The sequence below is a fragment of the Callospermophilus lateralis genome, chromosome 7 (assembly GCF_048772815.1).
Source record: "Callospermophilus lateralis isolate mCalLat2 chromosome 7, mCalLat2.hap1, whole genome shotgun sequence".
Taxonomy (NCBI): domain Eukaryota; kingdom Metazoa; phylum Chordata; class Mammalia; order Rodentia; family Sciuridae; genus Callospermophilus; species Callospermophilus lateralis.
The window spans coordinates 102,490,104-102,511,793 of record NC_135311.1 but is presented as its reverse complement, the minus strand read 5'-3'; the positions used below and the strand labels follow the sequence as shown (position 1 = coordinate 102,511,793).

The following is a 21,690-nucleotide window of genomic DNA, read 5'->3' as shown; positions in this document are numbered from 1 at the left end:
GTGGTTAAGCCATGGCTTGCTCACTCTAGTCAGGAAGTCTTGCCACCTTGAAGCACTCAAAGAACCCTAAGAAAAATTTCTAAAACTCATATGTCAAAATGGGTTGCAAATAAATATGTTCTTTAGAACTAATGTTATATACTTATAGGAGGAAAAATTCAGCTCTCCATTTTAACCCATGCATCATTACAACTAGTACTTTAAATCAGATTCCCAGCAGCCTCCAACATGCTAAAGATAAAACCTCAAAGAAAAACTTGAGGTCAAAGCCATGAAATGCAGACACAGACATTGTGTGAGGTATTTATTTTGCAACCATTAGGTTCAGTTGCCCAATATCAAGTTAACAAGACAATTTTCCAAGTTCCCATTTAATCCCAACCCAAAATCATACTGTTTGGCTACTTTAGCGCAGCAAGCATTTGGAGCAAGTAGGATCACCCAGGTAATTGAACATAACTCAGAGAAAGTACTGTAGAAGTAGGAAAAATGAATCTCAGGTGTTAGGGGTAGCCTCCAGTGAAGCACATCATCTGGCTGGGAGGCGAACAGGAAGGCATCTGAGCATGCCTAACCTATCCCCTCCCATTTCATTGCCAATCAGCACACAGTCACAGCAGTGATTGATGGGTGGAAAAGAAGGGCTTAAAGACACATCTGCTCAACAACATTTAATTTTTGTGTTTTTTTTTTTTTTTTAATGATGCTGGGGATCAAATCCAGAGCCTCACACATGCCAGGCAAGCTTTCTGGCACTGAGCTACACCCTCAGAGTAATATTTTAATTTTTGTTTATTAAACAGGTGATGAGGCTTCATCCAGTATGGCACCATCTATCAGTCTCCTGCCAGCCTTGGCCATTCTGCATTCCTGCCACGGAGGCCATGTCCAGAAGAACCATGCTCCCAAAAACATAAAGAGAACTGAAAAACAAAAAAGTGACTTTCAAAATAAAGCTTCTCCCTTACAGACAGGTAAATTTTAGAAAAGGGTACTTAATGTTTAAAGGTGTAACTTCAATATCAGAAACTATCTGCTGTCACCAGTTCCCAAAATCTTGAGCCCTGAGTCCTGATTTTTGTGCTCGAAGTTGAGCTCACATTGGATGGGAGATCACATTTTTTAAAGTTTTCCTGTATTTGGAAATCCAGTGACTATCTCCTACCCAGATCCTCAAACTACCTTCACCCGCCTTCTTTCTCTCCTCTGTGGCAGCACTGTGTTAGGAACTAGAAAAGGGCTGGTAAAATGGGTGTGAAAGGACTTGAAAAGATTTGGGTGGTGGAAAGCTGTTTGTGATAGTTGAAACCCAGGGTTAAACACAAGGGTATGAGGCAGGACATACCTTAAGGGCAGATCATGGCAATTCAAGGAGTTTGGGCTTTCTTATTTAGATAATACAAAGCAGAAAAGAAGTTTTTAAGTAGGTGAGTGATACAAAGACATGGTCAGGTATTATTATTTTTATTATTATTATTATTATTATTATTAGGTATGAGGGTGGAACGCAGGGGTGCTTAACCACTAAGCAACATCCCCAGTCCTTTTTATATTTTGAGAAGGGTCTTGCTAAGTTGCTTAGGTCCTTGTCACTATGGCATAAGCATTCTCTGCTCCTTTCCTTGCCCCAGCCCTGTACCCAAATCTGGCCAGTGTCACCACTGCTTGATCTGGGGTATTCCAATCAGAAGTTTCCATAGTCATATCTCTTTAATTTAGAGGGGGCCTTCTAGTCTGTGCAATGCATGAGATATACAATTGGGATGTAGAAGATCCATTTCCATTGTTCATCCCAGTAGCCTTGGTACCTAGCACAGATCAGACCCAGTGAATAAACAAATAAAAACTTCCCTAGTAACTTGGCCAGGGAAATTTGGGGCATCACATTATATGCATACTAATTAGCATCTGTTCAAGATCAAGCTTGCTATAAATGCTTGCTGGGTGCAGGGCCATATTGGTAAATAAAGCTCTGCCCTCAGGAAGATACAATAAACAAGAAAACTACCATAACAGAAAAACATACTAAGAGCTGAATAAGACTATAAAGCCAACGTGGTGGCACACACCTATAATCCCAGCAACTGAGGAGGCTGAGGCAGGAGGATGAAAGCCAGCCTCAGCAACTTAGCAAAGCCCTAAACAACTCAGCGAAACCCTGTCTCTAAAATAAAATGTGAAAAAGGGCTGGGGATGTGACTTAGTGGCTAAGCAGCCCTGGTGGGTTCAATCCTTAGTACCAAAAAAAAAAAAAAAGAAAAAAGCAGGGAAGGAAGTAAGTAATATTACCTGGAGAAATAAAACACACAAACACACATACATACACACACACACACACACACACACACACACCCTTGAGGAGAGGGTATCTGAAGGGGATCCTTCTGAAATTGCCAAGTACATAAGGCAAGGAAGGGCATTCCAGAACTTAAAAAAAAATTCTTAAAAGATTTTAAAGTAATATTTCCAATAATTAGTGGTAGTGTTTATACTATTATTAGATTGTTGTGAACATATGGTGGATAAAACAAGTAAATACTCATGTGATATTCCAATTCTATCATTAGTGGCATCATTGAGAAGTGAGATCTTAGGGAGAAAGGAGATAAAAATATAAAAGAATTCGGTAAAAACTTTGTAACATTAAATAGAAATCGGAAGCATCAGTATGAACTCACAGCATATCTGTTTTTAAAAGCAAATATCAAACAAGCAGACAAATATTATTTCCTGGTTTTGAACACTAAATAGGCCTGACACAATGCCAAGCCACTGCAATGAGCACCACAAGCTCCAGACTATGATCCTGAAATACTTATTCCCCACTGAAAGAAAAGGCTTGATGTAGAACAGGAAATATTCAAAATAAGCCAGGGACAGTTGTCATAACTGATAGCAATATAGTTATCAGTGACTCCCAGGCCATGTCAAGACAAACCAGAAGCCAATCTGTAGAGGCTCCCAATAGCCAAAAAGGGGAAATTTTGAGCATCAATAAAGATAACACTTGCGGTAGGCTAGAGCTAATGGGTCATTGCTGAAGAGTACTTAAAAACCAACTATTTTGAAAGGAGGTAAACTAAAAAGAATAATCATTTATCTTGCCTTTCTTATACAAACTATACTGCTGGATCACCAAACAATAGATGAAGGGAGACTTTTTTTTCCTAATTAATAAAGAAGAGGGCTGGGGTTGTGGCTCAGCAGTACAGTGCATGCTTAGCATGTGTGAGGCCCTGGGTTCGATTCTCGGCACCACATAAAAATAAAGGTACAACAACAACTAATAAAATATTCTTAAAAATGAAGAAAGATAGGAATAATGGAATAACAGATCTAGGCATTGCTTATTAATGGCCACTAAAATGAAAGAGAGATAATTTGACATTGAGTTTGGGGATTGAAGTATACAGCAGCAAACATCAAGTAGAAAAATCCCCATGAATCTGATCAATCCTTTAGAACCAACTACTAATTCAAAGAACAGAACAACTTCTTAAATGAATCATGGAAATACCATCAGCAAAACCCATACAGAGAGAAACAACAGTATAAACATTCTTCAACAAATAAATGGGAAAAATCAACAGGGAAATGGAGTAGGAATCTGTAATTTAGATACATCAAAGAGTTGCAATGAATGGACCTTATTTGGATCTGAATTAAACAAGCTGAAAAAAAGTTATGGTAGTTATAATTTGAAATTCAAACATTAAAGCATACTTGATATTAAAGTTATTTTTTAGATGTCATTATGTTATTGTGGTTGTTACCTTCCCTTCTCTCCCACTGTACTGAGATTGAACCAGTGTGCTCTACCACTGAGCTATGTTCCCAACACACCCCTCTTTTTTTCCCCAAACAGTCTCCCTAAGTTGCTGAAGCTTGCGATCCTTCTGTCTCAGCCTCCAAATCTCTAAAGTGGCTGGGATTACAGGTGTGTGCTGTCATCCTGGGTGACTATGTTTTTAAGAGAGTCTCTATTTTATAGATACTGAATTTAAATATGTATGGATGAAATAACAGGATATTTTAGATTTGCTTCAAAACAAGACAGAGGAAAAAGATGGGGAGTAGGTGAGTGGCCATGAATTGGCAATTGTTGAAAAAATTAGCACAAAACGAATGGTAAATTTGTATTTACTATTCATTCTACTTTTGCCTATGTTTAATTTTTCTACCAAGTTAAAAAAAATTACAAGGTTATTGTGCTGTATTTGCCACTCCAGGTTCCCCCAAAGAGAACTAAGAAGAAAATTAAGAAAGAAATATCCCAGGGACCAAAAACAGATTCTTTGCACAGGGATATTTTAGAACCAGTTGATTTGCAAAGCATAGATAATAGTGTCAGCAATGGTATGAAATCATGCAGTTTGGATATGGGGCTAAAGGGGATTACAACATTGAGTTAAAGCAGATTTCAGAATTTAAAAACTGATATGCATAAACCAATAAGATGGTTTATACCTTATAAAATAAACTCTCAACATGAGTGAGGGAAAGGATAATTGCATACAAACCCTGTGTATCAAATCAGGAGGGTTTTAATTACAAAGAACTTTCCAGAAGCCTTTTGTTCATCTATTATTAAATCCCTTATCACACTGCAATACAATTATCTGCTGGCTGCTCTCCTCTGGACAGACACACTGGTCACCGCCAATGGGAAGGCAGCCCACTCTGGATGCAGTCCTTCATGAACACTATCCCTCAAGCCAAAGCAGAGCTTCCCAGGTAGTTTCCAGGATTTTTACCTGGGTCTTGGCTCAGAGAAGAAATGGCAGTGGCCCTCGGGTTAAAAGTTAATGAAAAAGAAAGGACTGACACCAGACATTCTTTATACTATCTCAATGATTTATGTAGGGAAGCTTCCCTGCTTACAAGTAATTAGAGGCTCCCCTAGAATCCTCAGGTTACAGGGTGAGGAGGGGTTAATGCTCTCCCAGGAACTCGTTCCAGGCTAAGCCTTCCAGTGCACAGATTTACGTGGGGAAGGTTATCGTTGAGATTAGAAGCCATTCTTTTTCGGTGAAAGCTGGGAGTCCAGAGATTACAGTAGAAGGCACAGCCAGCTCATAAATCTGCAGCGCCCAGGGCTCTGGACAGTTCCTCTTATTGGCAAAGCAATTGATGCTTCTGCCAGGGAGGCTGCAAAGAAGCTGTTCATCACTATCTCATTTGGAGACTTGACACCCAAATGGAGGTGCTGACACCCAAGTTTACAGATCTGAGCAAAGCCCAGAGGTGTCAAATCGGTGTAAACCAGAGTGTGAAATCTCCAAGGGCTCAAAGGCCAGGCTCTTCTCAGACACTGCTCTGACTCTCTGAAGGGTTACAGCACTGGGGTTCTTGGTCTGGAGTCTTTACAACAAACTGCAAAGAAGGAACTGAAGCCCCAGCTCAGAACCAGGTCAAGAAAGCCATTAATGGGGCTGATGGTGGATATTCTGGGCCAAGGGAAAGGCCCAGGCAAGTGCTGCCACAATGTTCTCATCTCTGTCCCCATCTAGCTGGGCTCAAATTTTCTTATGCTTAGAGATGTGGGCCCACATGGTATCATTAGATCTCACTGATCAACCTATATCTTCACCTTCCCAAAAGCCATGGGAAGCTGACTACTATTTTTAGAACAACAGGAAACTAATTGCTTCTACCTAATCTTCAGGACCTAGTTCAAATTAGAGCCTCTTGGGAAACTGTCTGAGTCACTGTGTCTCCCACAGTCCTCAGTTGACAACCTGCCTAAGGCACATTCCGCACAACATGGCATTACCTGTTAGACTATTCTCCCTATCAGACTGAGGCTCCTTGAGGCAGATACTGTATCTGACTTTCAAAGTCTCCAAGGCATGGCTCACAAGGGCCACTAACTATGTGAGTGAGGGAGTAAATGGTCCTCAGGTAAAGGACTCAGCCCGACTTGTGTTTTCATCTTACAAAGGCTCATCCACCCTCCCCACAAGAGTCCAGCCCCTGCACCATAAGTGCCAGTTGGGCATGAGTCCAGGCACCACAGAGACCAAGTCAAATACACATGAATCCATTTTTTTCTGCCATGGACTCCAGTCTAAGGAAGGGACCCAGCATGCCCTAGGCCTTCTCTGCCAACAGTCAATGGAGGCCATCTATAGGATGAGCTAAATTAGTGTATAGACAAGAAACTCTAATGCAAATAAGCTGTCATCTGCTCATCTTAAGGTAGCAGGCTCCACAACCAATCCACTGAGGTAGTGAAAGGAAAATAGAACTTCTACTTACAGTTCATGTATTTTAAATAGGATTAAACTTTAATAGGGATTGGGTTGTGGCTCAGTGGTACAGCAATTGCCTGGCATATGTGAGGCACTGGGTTCAATTCTCAGCACCACATATAAATAAATAAAACAAAGGTCCATTGATAAATAAAAAAAAATATTTAAAATAGTATATAAACTGATGACAGTATGTGCAAATAATTCAAATATACACTATCACTGGTTAGTGCTTGTGGCAGACTAAAAAATGGCCTCAATGATCCCTGTCTCCAAGTATTTGTATCCTTGTGTAATCTCCTCCTCTTGAATGTAGGCAAGACCTGTTATTTGCTTCTAGTTAATAGAATACAACAAAGTGACAACTGTCACTTCCACATTTACATAATGTAAGATTACTTCTTTCTTGCTTTATGACTTTGATGAAGTAGCCTTCAAATGAAGAGGCCCACATGGTAAGGAACAAAGGATGGCTTCCAGAAGACTGTCAGTCAGCAAGGTGGCCCTCATCCTAACAAGCTACAAGGAAATGAATCCTGACAACATTATGTGAGATGGGAAGATATTTCCCCGGTCTAGCTTTCAGATGAGACCCTAATCCTGGATCACGGTTGATTGCAGCCTTGCAAGAGAACCTGAAGGAGAGGAGCAAGCTAAGCTATGCCCAGATTCTATGAAAAGGTGAATTTGAGTTGATTTTGTTAGTCAGCAACAGATAAGTAGTACAGGACTCAAACTCAGTGAGAGGACATAAAGTCAAAGATATGTGAGGACCTCTGAACTATAGCCATCTCTAGATTATCAAAGGAGGGCTCCAAAAAAGGTCAAATGCCAGCAGTGTAGCCTGTGAATTTTGGTGGTAAAAAGAACATCAATCAAAAACAAGAGCAGAACTCAAAATGGGCTTCTAAGACCTAGGTTCAAGTCCTAGTTCTGCCTCCAAGCAGCAGGTGATCTTAGTAATCAAATTCCAGCCCTGCCACTTCATCTATACTATGGGTGAACAGGACTGGTAAGAAAACCACTGAGAAAGTGATCTGGAAATCTTCTATATAATGAAATATAATATATGCATGTTAGCTTGTCACAAAACTCAGTGTTTTGGGGCAAGGTACTGTGTTTTCTTGCCTAAGCCTCCTTATTGTAAAATGATCATGGAAGCCCATACTCTCTCTCAGGGTTCTGACCATTTTTTATTCTAACATCTACCCATGAGAAGATGAAAAGATGGGAAGATGATGACCTGTGACATTTTACAATAGTTCCCATATCATTCCATCAGCGAAGGAGACTGTCTTAGCAATGAGGTCACTGGAGGCAACTTTGACCAGCCACATCTTGTCAGTCTGCAGGGCCTGTAACATGAAGTCTTGTTTTCCAAAAAGCAAATTAAGAATCAAAAGAAAGTTAGGCGGATCTACCAAATTTCAGTACAAATTGTTGGCCTGCTTTCAGCAGGGAGGCAGCATTGATTTTATTATTGGGTACCTTAACTTTGTGCCAGAAGCTTTTATAAATACCACTTCTAGTTTCTCATCTTTACTACCACCTTATAACATAGGTCGTATCATCCATGTTTTATAGATAAGTTAGCTAAGGCTCAAAGAGAGTAAACCCCTTTCCCAAGGCACACTGCAAGTACATGGGTAGAAACAGGATTTAATTTAATTATATTTGACAGTAAAGCCCCGATCTCTGTATATACCCCACTGCTATAAGAGTGAGAACAGCTTGGGCAAAAAGGTCAGCAAGTGATTTCAAAACAGTACAGGTTCTGGGCCCACAGTGAGATCCTGTGCAGAGTATTGCTTCATTCATTCATCCCACAAATGCCACTGAGTACCCACTGTACACCAGAAAGAAACCTATCCCTTGCTCTCATGGATACTGTATTCACTGTACACCAGAAAGAAACCTATCCCTTGCTCTCATGGATACTGATACTCATGAAGACAAATGAAAGACTAAATGACCAAATTAATGGACAGACAGACACACAATTAGTATGTCAAGCACCATAAGAGAGTGATGTGTGCAAAGTGTAATGAGATCACAAGGTGAATGATAGCTATTGGAAGGGAATAAACATTCTAGACAACTGGAACTCCAAGCACAAAGACATGATATGTTCCAGCAACGGCAAAAAGTTGAAGCTGGGGAAGTGGCTCAGTGGTGGAGTGCTGGCCTAGTGTGAACAAAGCCTGGGCTTGGGCCCTAACAACATGCATGTGTGCGTGTACACACACACACAAATTCAGCATGAGCACAGCTGTGGATGCTGAGGAAGTAATAGAGGGAGGCGAGGAACAAACCCTGAAGTCTCTTCCCTATACCGTGACCAACTCAGCCAGCCATTGACAATGGAATCACCTCAGAGGCCCTGGTATTAAATGAGGCATAACAATTTAGAAGCCTTTGGAGGATTCCAGGATTAATTCAAGAGGCATCAACTCAGGGTCTGAAGCCAGCCTGAGAAGTCACAGAAATGCTAGAAAAACCAGCAGGTCTATTAGGAAATAGAGGAAACCCATCCTAACTTTAGCAAGGGTACAAGGAGTAGGGGAGGGGGAATCCCAGGGCAAAGGAGGGGCTTCTCTTACTGCAGAATCTAAGAGCTCATGTTCCCCAATTCTATGAGACCAAATTGATACCAATATCAGAACTGAAGCTTTCAACAAGAGGGACATATACACAGATATACCACATGAAATAGTGTACAAAGACAAAAGGGTCTGGCCCTCTCTCTTCTTGACTCCAACAGTAGCAGAACTGATGATGCTACCCACTTTTTACTACACCACACACAAGATAAAAATACAATCTCTTACTTTCCTTGCTAGCTGGACTTAGCTGCTGCGACTGTTTGGTTTGGAGTAGCTGTAGCTGGTGGAAGATGGTCCATCTCTGGTGCATCAAAAAAGTATGCCTGAAAGAAGAGAGGCATGAAGAGAAAGTTAAGACACCATGGTCCTCAGTCCCCACAATCCCCCTGCCATATTTATGACCACACTGACCTGCAACTATCTGTTTATGTCTGTCTCAATTACTCATCTGCTACTACCATTTATTGTTCACTAAATCCTTCTTACAACCCTGTGACGTCATTACAATTTTCTTTATTTGACAGGTGAAGAAACTTGGGTTCAGAGACACTGTTGTTTGATCAAGTACACATAGTACATGGGTGATGGAGCCAGGACTCAAAGGTAGGTCCCTCTGACTCCAAAGTACACGTTCCTAATTCTAGTCTCTCCTTCAGTGCAAAGATGATCTGTCTTTGCTTCTGTGTCACTACCACCCCGCACAGAGCTTGGCACACTATGTAAACAATTAGTACCTAATGAACTGAACTATGACAGATTGCTGCTAAACCATTAGTTGGCTTTCTGAAAAGACCTTGAAAAGAAAATGCTAGGCATGCTTCCCCTCCTAATTCTTCAAGCTAGGAAATGAAAGGTTAGATAAGGGCTCCCACTCACCACCTGTAATTTAACTGTCAAAAATCAGGAGGTAGAGGAGGGAAGACATCAAGGAGGGTCCTCCCTGCTGTCTCAAGGTCTGAGAATCCTAACTTTAGCCCAGGAAAATACCAGTCTTACTAGCTTTGAACACTGGTTATTCAAAGGAAAGGTGTATCAAGAACCACTGAGCCAGGTGCAGTGGCACAAACCTGTAATCCCAGAGACTCAGGAGGCTGAGACAGGACTATCTCAAGTTCAAGGTCAGCTTGGGCAACTTAGTAAGACCCTGTCTCAAAAACTAAAAAGGGCCTGGGATATAGCTCAGGGGTAAAGCGCTTCTGCATTCAATCTCTATGTGCCCTTCCCCACACAAAAAAAGAACCAAAAGTGTTCATGGCTCCCCCTAGGTTCAGTGCCACCAACTGAGAGAAGTTAAAAAGCCACCAACTCAAGAACAATTTTTCAGCAGCTGTGCTCTCTATCAGCCAGAAGAGGGCACCAACACCACATGCTGACGCTTCCCCAGCACAATCCTATTTCTCCTTAACTCTTTAACAGACCTTTTCAGTTTTCCACTGACACCTTTTTCAGCAGACTTCACGTAGTTTGTCATATTCTGAGGACAATTCCACTACTTTTAAAAGCCTTCCTCCCAGGGCCCCTTCCTGCAGCTGTTTTCTGGGGTACAGAAAAACAGTCCCAAACTTGAGGACAGAGGCCATACTGCCCATACCATTCAGGCCTCCTCCAATCCTCTTGCAGGAGCACAAAGACCCAGGGTGCAGGTGCAGGTAGGTGGTGCTCTTCTTGGCTATGGGAGGAACCCGTCTTCATATGGAAGAGCCAAGAGGCCCTGGTTCTACAGCCCACTGTGCCGCTAACTTGCACTATACTCTGGACAAGCCCCTCCACCCTATGGGCCTGTTTTCTTTCTTTCTCTCTTCCTTTTGTTCTTTTTTTAATAATAAGTTCCTTAAGTTTTTTAGTTGTTGATAGACCTTTATTTTATTTATTTATACATGGTGCTGAGAATTGAACCCAGTGCCTCACACACGCCAGGCAAGTGCGCTACCACTCAGCCCCAGCCCCAACCCATGGGCCTGTTTTCTTATCTGTAAAACTGAATGATTAAAAAAAAAAAAGATCTCTAAACACCATTTCTTGAACAAGTTTTCATTCTATATGTTAATTCAACAAGTGCTTAATAACAACCTCAGCTACCATTTTGGGAGCACCTACTATGCACCAGGCACATAATCATAAATCAGCTCAGAAACCTGTTAGTAGGAAAATCTATCCCCATTTTAAAGATGAGAAAGCTGAGACTCAGAGATTCTCCCAGGGCTATACAACTGTGTGTCTGAGCTGGGATTCTAATCCAGTTCTGTCCACCTCCATGGTTCATACTCTTCTATCCTCCCACATGGCTACAATTTGGCACCAGGTCTAGGCTGGTCTCAGATCTGTACTGCAGAGGTCTCAGGGAAGGCACACAGTAGAGATAGGACTCGGGTCCATCTATAAGCTGTAACCACACAAACAGAGGCTTAATACTGCTCTAAACATCCCAGCCAAAGATGTATCCTCCGGGTGCTTTCTTAGCCATCCTACCAGGTGTGTTCCAGTAAAAACTTAAGAGATCATTTGCATGTACAATCACCAAGGGGCCCTCAGCAGGTGTGGGACTGTTACATGCTTCACTGCAATAAGGCAAAAACACAAATCCATGTTTCCCAGGAGAGTCTGAGGAAGCCAGGCTGTCTGGTTTAGCTGGTGCCCCTCAGCTTAAATAACTCCCCTGCCAATTCCTCTCTCTGCCCTTCTGATAATAATAATAATGTCTCTCGTTTGTACAACGTCATATTTTTTATGGTACAAATATCACTTGATCCTTATAACAGTAACGATGTTAATATGGTGTGCATGATCAGCTCCTTTTTCTAAGTAAGGATAGGAGTGCAGAGTGGGAAATAACCAAAGCAGGGGGTGGTGGAACTGGGACTGAAACTGAGTCTCCTCACTTCCAATCTAGTCCTCATCCAAAAGAAAAAGGAGGAGGCCATCTCCAGTGCAGAAAACAAAACCCAGGCCCTAGAATGGGTGAGGAGTCGGGGGCAGCAAAACAACTGACCACAGGGAGTTTCCCTTTCTCCACAAGGAGAAAATTGGACCTTGTCCTTCAAGAGGACGTCCTGCTCCCAACGTGCCTTCCTACCCCACAATCCAATCTGCCCTGCTCTGGAGACCCCAGGGAGCTAAACAGATGCCTTTTCTCCTACCTCCTCACCACTCACCAACTTCTCAACCAGGTACATAATGGGTAAAAAGTTCAGGAGAAAGATGGGAAGTTGGTGAGCGGCACCAATGAAAGGGCACCATGAAGAGAATGGGAGGCTTAAGCTTTAGTTTATGTGTGAGTTGTGTGGCCTTGGACCACTTCTGCTGGGGCACCATGGAGCAATATGCAGCAGACAGGCCCCATCAGCTTCTGATGACATGGGGCTCTTTTCCTAACATCTTTCCTTCTGAAGAACACTTTATAATATATGAAGGGCTTCTGCAGCCATCTCACTGAATCTCACAGAAGCCCAGGAAGATATGAATCTCTTTGACAGAAGAGGAAACCAAGGTTCTAAGTGTTAAGTTGCCTTGGTTCACAATGCTATGCACCTCCCAGTCCAGGGTTTTTGTTTTGGTACCAGGGATTGAACCCAGGGGTTCTCAGGGGTGCTTTCCCACTGAGCCACATCCCCACCCCTTTTTTATATTTTATCTAGAGACAGAGTCTCACTAAGTTTCTCAGGGCTTCGCTAAGTTGCTGAGGTTGGCTTTGAACTTCCAATCCTCCCGTCTCAGCCTCCCAAACTGCTGGGATTACAGGCATGTACCACTGCACCTGGCCTTTTCTACTTCTTAGTAATGCCCTCTTCTAGAAAGTTCTTGAGCAGCAAGATGGGCAGCTTCAATGCCATTTATCCCAGAAGGAATTAGAGGTACAGGAGGTAAAGATCTTGCCATAGGTACCACATGAAATAGGTTCTTATTAATAAAGAAAATGATAATACTTCCCTACTCCAGTGTTCAATCCTCCCTGCTCCTTGCTAGTTCTTATAGCGCTTTAAAAGACAATTCTTTTTCTTCTGCCTCCTCCTCTTCACCAACTTCTCAGGAAAGTATACAATGGGGAAAAATTCAGGAGAGACATGGAAAGATGCTGATGTAAGGTATTACAGTGAGTGAGTAAGTTATAACGGAAAGGACATTATTCCTCAATAGACAGAAGGATCCAGAATGGGCACTGCAGCATTTTAAGGGATCAGCCATGTCTCCATAGGATGAAAGGAAAGGGACTTAATTTATGGACATTTATAAGACAAGTTTTATGTTAAATGCTTTCTATGTATTATTTTGTTTCATCCTCAGAAACACACTACAAGCAGGAATTATTATCATACAACAGAGGAAGAAATTAAGATTCAGAGAAACATAGAACTATATACAAGCTCACATAGCCAAAAGTGTAAGCTGCCTGAATCAAAAGCAAAGGCTCTTCCTAAAAAGACATCTAGACACAGGAACTCAACACCTGCTCTAAATGTGGTCCACTTTAAAAACAACTCCACTGTCCTGTATTTGACTTCATTCTTTCTACCTATGAAACTTCAAATGTCATAAGTCCTAGATACACGCAGGAAACCATCAAGGCACCCAAAGGCAGAGTCCCCCCAATCCTGCTCCCCAACTCGATACAGAGGCACATGTCCACCCACACTTCCTCTGGCAAGACACTAAACTTTAACCAGATTACAGAGATTACAATCAAATTCTTTTAACTTAGACCACTTCCTTCTAAAGAGGGAAGAGGAGAGTCTAAAACAGTGCTGACTTCATGGAGGCTATTTTAAAAGAACTGTTGCATCTAACAATTTGAGGTCATTGAGCATTTGCATATAATACACACTAAAAGAATACAGAAATGAGACCATACCAAGCAGCCCACAGAAAGAAGCATATGAAGCAACACAATCGTCACAATTGTGGCCAATGCAATGCGCCGGTTATCCTCACGAACAGCTGGCCAAAATGTCATTGCCAAGACAGATCCTGAGATGGCCAGGGCAATCATGACTAGAATCCAACGAACAGCTTTCTGAGGGATAATCCACAGTATCTGAAAGAAAAGAAAAGGGAGGTGGGGAGAGGCTTCTTGGAGGCATTTCAAAGAGGTATTTGCTCATTCCAGGCACATATGTTTATATACCCGCAGCCAATCAGCAGCTGGGCCCCCGCTGCCAGTCTGGTTTTCAGTACAAACTGGAGAAACGCCACCAGCATGCAGACTGAGGTGGACCCTTTCATAACCAAGGGCTCATGATCTGGCACTCACCCCCAAACCCTGTTCATGCTGAACTTTAAATTCAAAGGGGAATGTCAAGAGCACATGAGTGTTAGGCTGGAAATAACAATGCCTGGTGGAACTTTCAACCAAGAACAGAGCTTCACCCAGAGTCTGTTCCACAGTGTGGTACTTACTGCTGTGGGAATATAAATGAAGAGCGAATAGCCATAGACACACACAATCTCCAGAAACGAATAGGAAACGATGTTCATAACTTTGCTGTTTCTCCACACAAGGAAACCCCAGAGGGCGAGAGGAACCAGCCACGCATAGGCATAGATGATGGTAGCTGCTATGGACACTGCGGACGACAGGACACAGTTTTCATCCCCAGTAGAGCTTTAACATACTATCAGAGCACTTCTGATACCTAACTGTCCTGATTTTCTAAACATGCCAATGTACATCAATGGACTGGGGGATCACATCTTGCTAGTCTTTATTTCCTGGGCGTGGGACCTGACTCATAACAGGCACTTGGTAAATGTTTGTGAACTACTGAATTTTCTGTGTCTACCTTTGTGATGATGACTAGTATTCTCCTATATAGTTTTTATAGTTCATTTGATAACTAATAACTTATATTATTAAACAACTGAGATACTTCAGAGGGACACAATGGTAAGTACACTGAGCATTTCAATCAAATAAAAGCCAACTATCCCCTTGGAAGAACACATCCTCCTTAGCAAAACAAGAGCTGACACTGATTTCTTTAGAAAATTTATTAAAATGCCCTGGGTACAGATTAACTTGTTCTGCATGCTATTTAGAGATCCTTCTGTTCCTGAAATACAGAGTTCCAAATCACTGATAAATTGTTGAACTATTCTCTAGTTTCACTTTCTTCCTTACATAAATAACTGCCTTGGTGGTGGAAGTGCTAGTTGGCAGCTCCTTGGAACAGGAGCATTCAATATATCACTATACTACTCTCCTCTTCCTCTCGGAGCAGCATGCCCTAGAGGACTTGCCTTCCACTTTCAGAGTAGAGGGTCATAAAACATGAGTAAGCCATGGCATCAGCCTTTCCTATGTGAAACTAAATAGGTAATTCATTTAACACATTCTGGCAAGAACAAAGGCCCCCTAGCAATTACATTCAGGCTGGTTAAGATGTAGCTCAGTGGTAGGAGCACTTGCCTAGCATGTGTGAGGCCCTGGGCTCAATCCCTAACACGAGAAAAGAAAAAGAAAAAGAAGAGACATGGATTACCCAAAATGCTTTGAGCCTCCCCAGAGCATTTTTTAACTCTCTCTCACACACACACACAAATTAGCTTTTTGGTCAGGCACATGGCACACACCTGTAATCCTGGTAGTTCAGGAGTCTGAGGCAAGAGGATTGTAAGGTCAAAGCCAGCCTCAGCAATTTAGTGAAGCCCTAAGCAGCTTAGTGAGACCTTGTCTCCAAATAAAAAATATAAAGTGCTGGGGATGTGCTCTTTACTCTTACAATAGCCCCTAGGTTCAATCACCAGTACCAAAAAAAAAAAAAAAAAATTAGCTTTTTATGTTATTAACTAGTATGTAGACATATTACTTCATATAATCTATACTTTCATTTTTGAGAAGAAACAGGTTCAGAGAAGCTATGGGGTTGGTCAAGATCACATGATTTTCTTTTTTGTTTTTTTGGTACCGGGGATTAAACTCAGGGGCACTCAACCATTGAGCCATATTCCCAACCCTATTTTGTATCTTATTTAGAGACAGGATCTCACTGAGTTGTTCAGCGCCTCACCGTTGCTTTGAACTTGGGATTCTCCTGTCTCAGCCTCCCAAGCCACTGGGATTATAGGCGTGCGCCACTGCGCACAGCAAGGTCACATGATTAACAAGTTGGTGGAAAAAGCTGGATCTAATCCCACATGTGATTCATATTGTTTATATAAAATGGGAAAATGTTTACTGATAGGGCCTCTATCTTATTAATACTTACATCACATCCCTGAAATTGGGATGCCCAGCCAAAGAGGCTAAGAAGAAATGAAGACTCCCACCATGCTTCCAGATCCCCAGGAAGGGTGAGTTACTCTTCTGTCAAAATACCTCCAATAAAGAGATTAACATAAACTACTTACAGCAATATTCACTCACCTATCTTGCTTTATTTAACCACTGAACCACTTGAAGGCAGGATCTGAATCTCATAGATGTCATTTATTGAGTTAAATTCAAACCAAAGATATTTGATAAACAGAGTGAGAACTGAACCCATGATGGAGAAGGAAGGTTACGGATTTACACACTTTCTCTTGTGCACATGCATGCACAAACACACACACAGAATAAAGGGGAGGAAAAGAAGGAAGGACATATAGATTCTCTATCACACGTCTCTACATACATACATATGGATATCTATTTAGCAATAGTATTTACTGAATTCATTTTGTACAAATCACTATTCTAATCTATTGACATGTATCAACTCTTTACTCTTACAATAGCCCTGTAATGTAAGTATTATCATTTCCATTTTACCAATGAATCTGAGGCCAAGAGAGATGGTTAACTTGTCCCAAGAGGCAGAAGCTAGCCAGTGGCAGAGCTAGAAGCTGCAGTGGTCTAATGGGAGTTCTTCTCCAGCTACCCTAGCAGGAGAGCGGACAGGGAGGCCAGGACTTGAGAAGGAAGTACAGGTCAGTCTCCTATAAAGCCAGTCTTCCTCAATTTGGCATCACCTGCAAGTGTCTGAAAGCTGTTTTCTTTTCTCTTAACTGCCCAATACTGATTCAAGAAAGTAAGTTTTAAAACAAAAATGTCATTTACAAGCCCATCACTTCACTTCTGCATTTTCCCTTCCAGGCCTTGACCATTTGCACACTCCTCGATAGCAAATCTGCTATCAGAAGGCCCCAGTTTGGCGTAAGAGATCAGCTTCCCCTGTTGCTCTGGGTGCTTCATCATTTGTGGCCACAGCCAATCTCAGCCAGCTGAGCCATCAACCTAAATAACAATAGGTTATCCCAGTCCTGGGACGATACAAATCATGCTAGGATACAGACCTTCATGCACACTGCCTTACAGTTCTTTTGTACATTGTTTTTAGAATAACTTCCAATTGCAATACAGCTTTCCTAAAAATTATGTGCATTTATAATGCTGTGAATCTACTTATACACAGAATAATATATCTTAAAATGTTGAAGTTTTGATATATTAAGTTAAATATATGCTTAAAATGGTAAGTTTTATGTTATATGTAATATAACATGCACAGATACAAAAGCACACAATATATAAGGGAGAGAAAAAGAAGGAAGGATATATGGATACTCTCTCACACATGTCTCTATATACATATATAGGAATATCTATTTAGCAATAGTATTTATTGAACTCATTTTGTACAAATCACTATTCTAACCTATTTACAATGTATCAACTCTTTAAATAGCCCTGCAATATATTATCATTTCCATTTTACCAATGAATATAAGGTCAAGAGAAATGATTAACTTGCCCCAAGAAGTTAAATGATTAACTTCTGCCACAAGAGACAGAAGCTAGTTACATATAACATAAAATTTATCATTTTATGTATGTTTCAGATATGTATATATAAAATTTTACATACACATATAAATAGTGTAATTTACCATAGTAAAAAAAAAAAAAAGAGAGAGAGAGAGAATGTCGATTTATATAGATGGGTGGTAAACCCAGAGACAATAGGTATGTTTAACCCCTAAAACAGAGAATGCAGAGAGGGGCACACACTCAGTGGGTAAAAGGACTCACGGTTAGAAATTGACTGCATTCTAAATGAGTCAAGCTATTCACAAACCTTTTCGGAATTCGGGCACATAATGGTATGTCTTCTCTCCCAGATGGATTAAGAAGTTAGAAAGATTCCCACTAATTGCTATGGCAAAGACCAATGTGGCACATATCCAAAAGGGGCCTGCAAAAGCAACCAGAAAATTCAGAAACAGGAAAATAAACACTGGCCTTTAGATTCTTACAGAATAATTTCTTCCTCCCTCTCTTCACAAGCAAGGGAAAATGAATTTTAGATGTAATCAACACTTAATGGGAATTTTTTTTTCTAAAAAAAGGTCAAAACATTAACTCAGTAATTAGCTATCTTAAAGACTAGAAGGATTATATCTAAAGGCCAAAACACCTTCCACAATTAGGTAAATAAAGACATTGATTTGTGTATAGTTTCTTTTATTGGAGGATCATCAAAAAAATTCATAGACATTTTGTTAAGCCTTCCATCAGAATACAAGAAGCAATGATTACTTCTCTCTTCTACATGTCAGATGTCAATGCCAGAGAGAAAGAAGCTGAATCAGACAGGTCCTTCCATAGCATAAATGAAGAGCTTTAGACAAACGCTGATCTAATCTATCACATCACTCTGGTCGTGTAAAAGAGGAAGTGTGTGTGCACATGTTTAAGCCACCCTTTTTGCTTCTTTTAATGAAAAAGTACTATATTAACAGTTCCATATTGAAGAGATACAAAAGGGAATATAGAGAAAAGCACATTTCCCTCCCTCTCGGCTCCCTAACTCTGCATTTTTAGAGCTCATCACTGTAACTAGTTTCTGGTCAATCCTGCCAGAAATAGTCTACACATATATGCAAATGTAGTGTATGCGTACGTATGTGGTTTTATATAGATGACATACATATATATCCTGCTGTGCAATTTTCCATTTTTACCTTAAAATAGCCTAGAAATTCTACCAAAGCAAGTCATATAAATTGGCTTATCCTTTTTAATGATTAGAAAACATTCCCCTGAGTGGATGAGGGTGCCGTGCTCTGCACACCCCTTTCATCATTTGCTTGATTTTATGAACACCATCTTTGTCTCTCCCTACCTAGAATACATACTACGTAGAACAGATATAATTTTTAAATTGAGATTAATACATTTTATGAATTTCATTTTTCAATTTCACTAATATTTTGCTACACTTTTTGGGATAATTTCAGGCACCTTGACAAAATTAAGAAAATTGTTGCAGTGGTGAGCAGTGGCACATGCCTACAATCCCAATGGCTCAGGAGGCTGAGGTAGAAGGTACACAAGTTCAAGGCTACCCTCATCAACGTGGGACTTAAGTAACTTAAGGAGAGCTTGTCTTAAAATAAAAAGGGCTAGAGATGTGACTCAGTGGTTAAGCGCCCTTGAATTCACTCCCTGGTACCAAGAAAAGAAAATACTGTATTGGGGGAGCTAGTGAGCAGAAATCTATAAGTATTTTTCAGAGCCAAGCACTGGCACCGGAGGTTGGGAAAGGGAACACAGGCAGTGGGAGGCTCCAAGAGTCACCAGCATCAGCTTTCCTTCCACAAATCTGTTCTAGTCAAAGACTAAATCTCACTGCTATTCTGTCTGCCTACCACCTAAGAGGAAAAAATAAAACAAAACCCACAAAAAGCTTCATTGAATAAATTGACAAAACTATCCATGTACTGTAGGCAGGCAGAGACCATCCAAGCATAAGAACTCACCTGGCCAAAATATTAATTTATAGTACCATATAACTAGAAAGCAAAGAACTTCAGATCTAAACAGCCATTATTTATTAAGTACCCAGTATCCTCTAGGCCCTGGGATAGGTGCTAGGGACACAGTGATGCAACAGAGACAGAGTCACTACCTCAAACACACTCAGGCACCCTAGGCAGACAATAAAATATCTAACCCAAGAATTTGAGGTGAGTGAAGTCCAGGCTGCCCCTCAGTCACCTAAGGAGGGCAATAAACCTAGAGAAAGTGTTGTTTAACCCGGGATGAAAAAAGAGTAGAAGTTTTCAAGTGAATAAGGAAAAGAATAATCCAGGAAGAGGGAACAGCAAGAGCAGAGCAAACAGTTCAAGGCCAAGGAAGTTTGAGGTAAGGAGTAGCCAAAGATTAAAGATGGACAGGCCAGAGGATTTTAGAAGCCCTATTAGTGACTTCAGAATTTAGCTTGAGGGATGTTATGATTTAGACATGAGGTGTCCCCAAACCCTCAGGTATGAGATAATACAAGAATGTTCAGAGGTGAACTGATTAGATTATGAGAACTGTAACCTAATCCTCCATTGATACAGGTTAACTGGGTGGTAACTAGGCAGGTGGGATGTGGTAGGGGAAGTAGATCTCTGGGAGTTTACCTTTGGGGTTTATATTTTATCCCTGGTGAGCAGAGCTTGTTTCCTCTGCTTCCTGGTTGCCATGTCTTGAGCTGCCTCACTTTGGGCCCAGAGCTATGAAGTTGACCAAAGTGCACTGAACCTCTGAAACCGTGAGTCGAAATAACTTTTCTTCCTCAAAGTTGTTCTTGTCAGGTCTTTTTGGTCACAGTGATATAAAGGAGACTAAAACAAGAGCAGAAGGACGCCTGGTACAGAAAGATATTTATATAGCTGTCCCTCAATATCTGTGGTAGACTACTTCTTAGACACCTAAGATACCAAAATCCAAAGATGCTCAAGTACTTTATACAATATGACAAAGTGTTTGCATATAATATATGCACAACCATATACTTTAAATCATATACTTTAAATCATCTCTAGATTATTTATAATACTTAATACAATGTAAATGATATATAAATAGTTGTTATCTGTACTGTTATCTGTACATGAAAAAAGTCTACACATATTTAATACAGATGAAACATTTTTCAAATGTTTTTGATCCAAGGCTGACTGAATCTATAGATGTGAGACTTGTGGATATGTAAGGCCACTGTACTGATTTAAAGACTTGTCCAGCATTCTCTGGAATGTGGCCCTAAGCTGTCCAGTACAATGGCATAGCAGCAGTTGGAGGGAAGGTCTTTTCAAATGGTCTGGAAGGTAATCAACATTTTCTCACCCACTCTAACTGTCTGGTTAAAGCTCAATAATTCATCCTTCGGGAGGGATGATGAGCAAGAAAACTGTCTTAGACCTTAGTATTCTTGTCCCCTTAGCTATTAACATTTCTCTTGCCTGTTTGTAACCTTTCAATTAACCCCTTCTGCTTAAGGATAAAACCCAAATTCCTCAGACCTCTATAGAAGGGCCATCATGATTGGTTCAGTAACCTTCCCAGCCACCACTATAGGAAGCCAGGAACCAAACAGCGTGTCAAGCTCAGGTGGCAAAGTGCTTGCCTCACATGCATAAGGCCCCGGGTTCAATCCCCAGCACCACAAAAAAAAAAAAAAATCAAACCACACCCACCCACCCACAGCCTGCCCACTGCTTCACTTGCTTTTCCCCTTCCCTTTTCCCTTCCCCTTCCCTACTCTATTTATAGGGTAGGGGTGGGAGGGAACCTTAAGTTAGATTGTATTTACAATTAAATTTTCATGCTATACATTTTTATGTTATGAAATATTTCTAACATAGACAAAACCATAAAGAATAATAAAGCAAAAGCCAGAGTATCTATTGTGTCACCTTTAAAAGTCCTTTAAATGGTGTCATACCATCCATATTATTCTACAACATGCTTTCTTTTCATTTACCATTGTTCTCAGATTTATCCATTCCAATGCTTATAGGTCTCATTCTAAAAACTACAGAATCCCCTACATGAATATACCACAATCCAGTCTCTTGCTGATAAAATATCT

General features: G+C 40.9%; 1 protein-coding gene across 2 annotated transcripts in view; it reads right to left on the bottom strand.

Moving 5' to 3' along the window:
- Window positions 1–291: 291 nt before the first annotated feature.
- Window positions 292–21,690, bottom strand: part of Yipf1 (Yip1 domain family member 1) — a 33,690-nt gene continuing 12,291 nt past the window's right edge. For both annotated transcript variants that reach the window (XM_076860327.2, XM_076860328.2), the window contains 5 exons: window positions 17,905–18,021; window positions 14,246–14,412; window positions 13,701–13,883; window positions 9,080–9,177; window positions 292–923 (listed from right to left, as the gene is read on the bottom strand). In XM_076860327.2, coding sequence (XP_076716442.2) covers window positions 9,088–9,177; window positions 13,701–13,883; window positions 14,246–14,412; window positions 17,905–18,021 — 557 coding nt within the window. In that variant the 3' untranslated portion in view covers window positions 292–923; window positions 9,080–9,087. The remainder of the gene's footprint in view (window positions 924–9,079; window positions 9,178–13,700; window positions 13,884–14,245; window positions 14,413–17,904; window positions 18,022–21,690) is intronic.